This window comes from Nerophis ophidion, linkage group LG14 (assembly GCF_033978795.1).
Source record: "Nerophis ophidion isolate RoL-2023_Sa linkage group LG14, RoL_Noph_v1.0, whole genome shotgun sequence".
NCBI lineage: Eukaryota > Metazoa > Chordata > Actinopteri > Syngnathiformes > Syngnathidae > Nerophis > Nerophis ophidion.
The window spans coordinates 6,633,888-6,642,367 of record NC_084624.1 but is presented as its reverse complement, the minus strand read 5'-3'; the positions used below and the strand labels follow the sequence as shown (position 1 = coordinate 6,642,367).

At 35.6% G+C, this 8,480-nt stretch overlaps 1 protein-coding gene across 11 annotated transcripts in view; it reads right to left on the bottom strand.

The window, feature by feature from the left end:
• LOC133568033 (receptor-type tyrosine-protein phosphatase S-like) overlaps nt 1–8,480 on the bottom strand; it is a 293,725-nt gene that overhangs the window by 182,228 nt on the left and 103,017 nt on the right. For all 11 annotated transcript variants that reach the window (XM_061919726.1, XM_061919727.1, XM_061919729.1 and 8 more), the window contains exon 4: nt 7,850–7,991. In XM_061919726.1, coding sequence (XP_061775710.1) covers nt 7,850–7,991 — 142 coding nt within the window. The remainder of the gene's footprint in view (nt 1–7,849; nt 7,992–8,480) is intronic.

Here is an 8,480-nt window from a genome sequence, read left to right as displayed (position 1 = left end):
ACCAGAAGAAGATGCTACATTTGTTGCTAAAAAAAAGTAATTAATGTATGTGAACACTTGACAAAAAACAAACAAAAAAAACTACTAAAATGATCGCAAAACAATTAAAAATATGTGTTAATACTAATGAATAAAAACATTAGCTTTCAATGTCTGTATACATTTTTGAGCCTTTCTAAAGAAAATCCTATCTCATAAAAGCAAATGATCTAAATTACACCAGTGTCTGCAGCATTGTCAGCACGTCTGTGATGTGGGTGTGATTTGTACATATATATATCACAGATATATTCGCGGACAGCCATCTAGAAAATGTGCAAACATTAAGAGGACAGTGGCGGCTTTTAAGAAGAAAAAGTCATGCTAGCTTCAGTATCTTTGGTCAGCGACATAGAGGGACAGAAGTAGTCACTAAACACGAGTACATTATATAATAACACCAGAAGACGATGCTACATATGTTGCTAAAAAAAGTCATTAATTGTATGTGAACACTTGACAAAAAAAACAAAAAAAACTACTAAAATTATGGCAAAACGATTAAAAATATATGTTAATACTAATTAAATAAAAAATATTAGTTTTACATATCTGTATACATTATTGAGCCTTTTTAAAGAAAAATCACATCATCATAAAAGCAAATTATCCAAATTACACCATTGTCTGCAGCATTGTCAGCACGTCTGTGATCTGGGTGTGATTTGTACATATATATATATATATATATATATATATATATCACAGATATATTCGCGGACAGCCATTTAGAAAATGTGCAAACATTAAGAGGACAGTGGCGGGTTTTAAGAAGAAAAAGTCATGCTAGCATCAGTATCTTTGGTCAGCGACATAGAGGGACAGAAGTAGTTACTAAACACGAGTACATTTTAGAATAACACCAGAAGAAGATGCTATATATGTTGCTAAAAAAAGTCATTAATTGTATGTGAACACTTGACAAAAAAAACTACTAAAATTATGGCAAAACAATTAAAAATATATGTTAATACTAATTAAATAAACAATATTAGTTTTACATGTCTGTATACATTATTGAGCCTTTTTAAAGAAAAATCATATAATCATAAAGGCAAATTATCCAAATTACGCCATTGTCAGCACGTCTGTGATGTGGGTGTGATTTGTATAAATATCACAGACATATTCGCCGACAAACATCTAGAAAATGTGCAAATATTAAGAGGAAAATGGCGGCTTTTAAGAAGACAAAGTCATGCTAGCTTCAGTCTCTTTAGTCAGCGACATGGAGGGACAGAAGTAGTTACTAAACACGAGTACATTTTAGAATAACACCAGAAGAAGATGCTACATTTGTTGCTAACAAAAGCCAATAAAAGTATGTTAATACTTGACAACCCCCCCCCCCCTTCCCCCCAAAAAAACTACTAAAATTATGGCAAAACGATTAAAACTATATGAAGATTTGAGAAACACCTTGCGGTGCAGCTTGGACACATCTTCAGTAAATGTTAATACTAATGAATAAAAACATTAGTTTTAAATGTCTGTATACATTTTTGAGCCATTTTAAAGAAAATCATGCAAATTATGCCAATGTCTGGAGCGTTGTCAGCATGTCTGTGATGTGGGTGTGATTTAGAGTGAGGTCAAGCGGGATTGATGAGCGTCAAAATGAAAAAAAAATAATGAATAAAGCACAAAGAGAGGAAATTAGAACTGCGCAGTGGCAAGTGAAAGTAGGGCGAAAGAAGGGTGAAAAAGAAAAGTGACCATAAAGCGTCGTCCATTAGCAAGCATATAGAGCGGTGGGCCACATCCTGTGGGCCGCAAACAGCAGCACACATTAGTGTGGGTCAAGCATGGAGCCCATCACCACCACTTCGTCATCAAAGTCTCTGCTCACTAATGGACAGCGTATTCGTGACAGCCCGTGAAACGTATTCTTTGATTTTGTTTGTGTCAGTCACAGCGCACTTGGATGGCATGATATCGTCTGGAGCAGTTTTTTTTCAACCCACTGTGAGATACAGCCGTGGGAAATGAATAAAGTAAAAAGGTATCTAATGCTTAAACCAAAAATAAACAAAAATGTGAATGCCCCCAAGAAAAGGAATTGAAGGTTAGGGAAGGCTATGCAGGACAAAACTCAACCTGAACTGGCTACAAAGCAAACAAGAACAGAATGCTGGACGACAGCAAAAACTTACAGCGTGTGGAGCAGCAGAAAAAAATAAACAAAAAGGTGAAATCCCCTAAAAAAAGGCAATGAAGCTTACGGACGGCTATGCAGAACGAAACTCAATCTGAACTGGCTACAAAGCAAACAAAAACAGAATGCTGGATGACAGCAAAAACTTACAGCGTCTGGAGCAGCAGACAAAAATAAACAAAAAGGCGAATGCCCCTAAGAAAAGGCATTGAAGCTTAGGGATGGCTATGCAGAACGAAACTCAATCTGACTTGGCTACAAAGCAAACAAAAACTAAATGCTGGACGACAGCAAAAACTTACAACGTGTGGAGTAGTAGACACACTTGCAGCGTGTGGAGCAGCAGACACAAACAAAAAGGTGAACGCCCCTAAGAAAAGGCATTGAAGCTTACGGACGGCTATGCAAAACGAAACTCAATCTGAACTGGCTACAAAGCAAACAAAAACAGAATGCTGGACGACAGCAAAAACTTACGGCGTGTGAAGCAGCAGACAAAGTACATCCATACATGACTTGACGATCAACAACATCCATACAAAGAAAGATAACAACTTCAATGTTCTCGATCGCTAAAACAAAGCCGGCGCGGGGGGAACAGCGCTCAAAGGAAGACCATAAAACTGCAACAAAAAAAGGAAAAGCCACCAAAATAGGAGCGCAGAACAAGAACTAAAACACGACACACGGGAGAACCGTGACAGAACACTCCCACTAGCGTGTTCACGTGCAGCATTTTCATTCCGGTCGGGTTTATAATCCCATTAAATGTGTCCATGGTTTTTGTTCCCCCCCCCCAAGTTGACCCCTCAGCCACGGCGGTGGCAAGTAAAGTTGAAGTAAAATATTGTGGACAATCCTCCCTTCCAGTCGCTGCACCCAAGGCCGCTGATTAGGAGGAATCAGATCACAGAGGCCAGGATGGGAAGAATTCCTTCAGATTCAAGTTTGCACAAACGCACCACAAAAAGTGAAATCGAAATAAGATGAAATAAGTCAAATAAGGCTGATATTTGCTTATTTTCTGTCTGATAAGATCATTCTTCTCACCAGGCAGATTTTATGTTGGAGTGTTTTACTTGTTTTATAAACCCTGTTTCCATATGAGTTGGAAAATTGTGTTAGATGTCAATATAAACGGAATACAATTTTTTTTTTTTGCAAATAATAATTAACTTAGAATTCCATGGCTGCAACACGTGCCAAAGTAGTTGGGAAAGGGCCTGTTCACCACTGTGTTACATCACCTTTTCTTTTAGCAACACTCAATAAACGTTTGGGAACTGAGGAAACTAATTGTTGAAGCTTTGAAAGTGGAATTATTTCCCGTTTTTGTTTTATGTAGAGCTTCAGTCCTTCAACAGTCCGGGGTCTCCACTGTCGTATTTTACGCTTCATAATGCGCCACACATTTTCCATTGGACTGCTGGCGGGCCAGGAAAGTGCCCGCACTCTTTTACTACGAAGCCACGCTGTTGTAATATGTGGCTTGGCATTGTTTTGCTGAAATAAGCAGGGGCGTCCATGATACCGTTGCTTGGATGACAATATATGTTGCTCCAAAACCTGTATGTACCTTCCAGCATTAATGGTGCCTTCACAGATGTGTAAGTTGCCCATGCTTTGGGCACTAATGCACCCCCATACCATCACAAATGCTGACTTTTAAACCGCCTGTAAATCCAAATGGTTATTTTCCTCTTTGTTCTGGAGGACACCACGTGCACAGTTTCCAAGAACAATTGAAATGTGGACTCGTCAGACCACAGAACACTTTTCCACCTTGCATCAGTATAACTTAGATGAGCTCGGGCCTAGCGAATCTGGCGATATTTCCGGGTGTTGTTGATAAATGGCTTTCGCTCTGCATGGTAGAGTTTTAACTTGAATTTACAGATGTAATGTCCAATTGTAGTTACTGACAGTGGTTTGCTGAAGTGTTCCTGAGCCCACGCTTCATAATGCGCCACACATTTTCCATGGAAGACAGGTCTGGACTGCAGGCGGGCCAGGAAAGTAGTGGCACTCTTTTTTTACGAAGCCACGCTGTTGTAACACGTGCTGAATGTGGCTTGGCATTGTCTTGTTGGAATAAGCAGGGGCGTCCATGATAACGTTGCTTGGATGACAACATATGTTGCTCCAAAACCTGTATGTACCTTTCAGCATTAATGGTGCCTTCACAGATGTGTAAGTTACCCATGCCTTGGGCACTAATGCACCCCCATACCATCACAGATGCTGGCTTTTGAACTTTGCGTCGATAACAGTCCGGATGGTTCTTTTCCTTTTTGGTCCGGAGGACACGACGTTCACCGTTTCCAAAAAACAATATGAAATGTGGACTCGTCAGACCACAGAACACTTTTCCACTTTGCATCAGTCCATCTTAGATGATCTCGGGCCCAGAGAAGCCGGCGGCGTTTCTGGGTGTTGTTGATAAATGGCTTTGGCTTTGCATAGTGGAGTTTTAACTTGCACTTACAGATGTAACGACCAACTGTATTTAGTGACAGTGGTTTTATGAAGTGTTCCTGAGCCCATGTGGTGATATCCTTTACACGCTGATGTCGGTTTTTGATGCAGTATCGCCTGAGGGAACTGAGGTCCCTTATATCATCGCTTACGTGGAGTGATTTCTCCAGATTCTCTGAACCTTTTGATTATATTACGGAGCGTAGATGTTGAAATCCCTAAATTTCTTGCAATTGCACTTTGAGAAAGGTTGTTCTTAAACTGTGACTATTTGCTCACGCAGTTGTGGACAAAGGGGTGTACCTCGCCCCATCCTTTCTTGTGAAAGACTGAGCATTTTTTGGGAAGCTGCTTTTATACTCAATCATGGCACCCACCTGTTCCCAAATAGCCTGCACACCTATGGGATGTTCCAAATAAGTGTTTGATGAGCATTCCTCAACTTTATCAGTATTTATCGCCACCTTTCCCAACTTCTTTGTGACGTGTGTCTGGCATCAAATTCTAAAGTTAATGTTTTGGAAAGTCTTGACAAGCCAAATTGTCTTGCATTATTGGCAGATCGTTTGGTTTAGTTCAAATAAAATAAACACAATTTTAAATAAATAAATAGTATCCATAAATATATGAATAAATAAATAAATAAATAGTACACATAAATAAATAAATATACATAAAATATATACATATAAATAAATAAATACATAAATAAATACTGTAAATGAATAAATAAATATTCATCCATCCATCCGTCCATCTATCATCCATCCATCCATCCATTTTCTACCGCGTATCCCTTTTAACTAAATAAAATGTTGCTTAATTTAAATTAAATAAATACAATCTTAAATAAATAAAAAATTAAATAAATGTTAAATAAATAATTAAGTAAATAGTATAAATAGTATACATAAATAAATAAACAAATAGTATACATAAATAAATAAATAAACAGATACAATTTTGCTTTGTTGAAATAAAAAAGTACAATTTTGAATAAATAAATATTGTACATAGGATACATAAATTAATAAATTAATAATTAATAGTATACATAAATAAATAAATGAATACCGTAAATGAATAAATACATATCCATCCATCCATCCATCCATCCATCCATCCATCCATTTTCTACTACCGCTTATCCCTTTTAACTAAACAAAATGTTGCTTGATTTAAATTAAATAAATACGATTTTAAATCAATAAATAATTAAGTAAATAGTACAAATAGTATACATAAATAAATAAATAAACAAATACAATACAGAAATAAATAAATAACTACAATTTTGGTTTGTTAAAATAAAATAAGTACAATTTTAAATAAATAAATAGTATAAATAGGATACATATATAAATAAATATAAATAAATACATTAATAATAAATACTGTACATAAATAAATACCATAAATGAATAAATAAATATCCATCCGTCCATCTGGCCACCCATCCATTTTCTACTACCGCTTATCCCTTTTAACTAAATAAAATGTTGCTTGATTTAAATTAAATAAATACAATTTTAAATCAATAAATAATTAAGTAAATAGTATAAATAGTATACATAAATAAATAAACAAATACTATACATACATAAATAAATAACTACAATTTTGCTTTGTTAAAATAAAATAAGTACAATTTTAAATAAATAAATAGTATAAATAGGATGCATATATAAATAAATATCAATAAATACATTAATAATAAATAGTATACATAAATAAATACCATAAATGAATAAATAAATATCCATACATCCATCCGTCCATCTAGCCACCCATCCATTTTCTACTACCGCTTATCTCTTCTAACTAAATAAAATGTGGCTTGATTTAAATTAAATAAATAAAATTTTAAATAAATAAATAATCAAGTAAATAGTATAAATAAATAAATAAATAAACAAATACTATACAAAAATAAATAAATAACTACAATTTTGCTTTGTTAAAATAAAAGAAGTACAATTTTAAATAAATAACTAGTATAAATAGGATACATAAATAAAAAAATATAAAAGAATACATTAATAATAAATAGTATACATAAATAAATACATAAATGAATGAATAAATATCCATCCATCCATCCGTCCATCTAGCCACCCATCCATCCATCCATTTTCTACTACCGCTTATCCCTTTTAACTAAATGAAATGTTGCTTGATTTAAATTAAATAAATACAATTTTAAATAAATAAATAATTAAGTAAATAGTATACATAAATAAATAAATAAATAAATAAACAAATACTATACATAAATAAATAACTACAATTTTGCTGTTAAAATAAAATAAGTACAATTTTAAATAAATAAATTGTATAAATAGGATACATAAATAAATAAATATAAATGAATACATTAATAATAAATAGTATACATAAATAAATACATAAATACAATTTTGCTCAGTTCAAATAAACTAAATACCATCTTAAATAAATGAACAAATAAATAAACAGTGTAACAAATAAATACATAAATCTAAATAAATAAATAGTGTACATAAATAAATACATATAAATAAATAAATAAAAAGTTGCTTAGTTCAAATAAAATACTCCTCATTTTTGTATTCTTTTTTTTTTTCTCATTTTTTGAACAGTGACTTTTTGCAGAAGGTTAGTCCTGCACGCAAGCCCCCCGGACCACCAACCACCCGTCCCCAGGTGCGGTTCACGCAGTAATGGTTTTTAGACCGGAGCTGTTTGCGGAGATGATGGACCTTCTGTTCATCAAGTCCTCCATTCTCCTAACCGTCCTTTCCTTCTCTCACGTCCCATTTTCCTTCATTTTCCACCACTTGACTCAAGCCTAAAGGCCTTTTCTTCTAGTTTCTCCTCCCCTCAACCTCCCTCACTTTGCTGCCGGCAGACCGGGACTCTAATCCCCATGAATTTGCTTTGTTCTCCGCGGCCGTGCCGGGCGTGCGGCCAGCGCTCGCAGCTGCGAGTCCAGTTCATAGCTGCCTGGGAGACGCACATTGTGTTCCGTCCCGGGAGACTATGGGCCAGTTCATAGCTGCCTGGGAGACGCACATTGTGTTCCGTCCCAGGAGACTATGGGCCAGTTCATAGCTGGCATGGCGGCGCCGGCCTATCAACATCTCCGTCCGTGGCGCGTGTGGAGAGAGAATGAAGGAAGCCACGTGGCCGCCGTTGTCTCACCTCTGATGATGGCCAGCTTGGCGGTGACGGACAGCTCGCCCTCGCTGTTGCGCGCCACGCACTCGTAGATGTTCTCGTCCCGCGGCGCTCGGAGGGGCTGGATCCTCAGCACGGCGCCGGCGCCTTCGTCGAATTCGATGGTCTGGAGGGCGTGCAGGAAGGGAAAAAACGGATTAGTCACGTCGAACTGGAGGCATGACAGTCATTTTGATAGTAGGCTGATATAGACACTTACATCATGTGTTGTCTTCATTATAACACTTATATAAGACTTTTAAAGTAATTTTAATAGTAGGCTGATATAGACACTTACATCATGTGTTGCTTTCATTATAACACTTTTAAAGTCATTTTGATAGTAGGCTAATATAGACACTTATATCATGTGTTGCCTTCATTATAAAACTTTTAAAAGTCTTTTAAAGTCATTTTGATAGTAAGCTAATATAGACACTTACATCACGTGTTGTCTTCATTATAACACTTATATAAGACTTTTAAAGTCATTTTGATAGTAGGCTGATATAGACACTTACATCATGTGTTGCCTTCATTATAAAACTTTTAAAAGTCTTTTAAAGTCATTTTGATAGTAAGCTAATATAGACACTTACATTACGTGTTGCCTTCT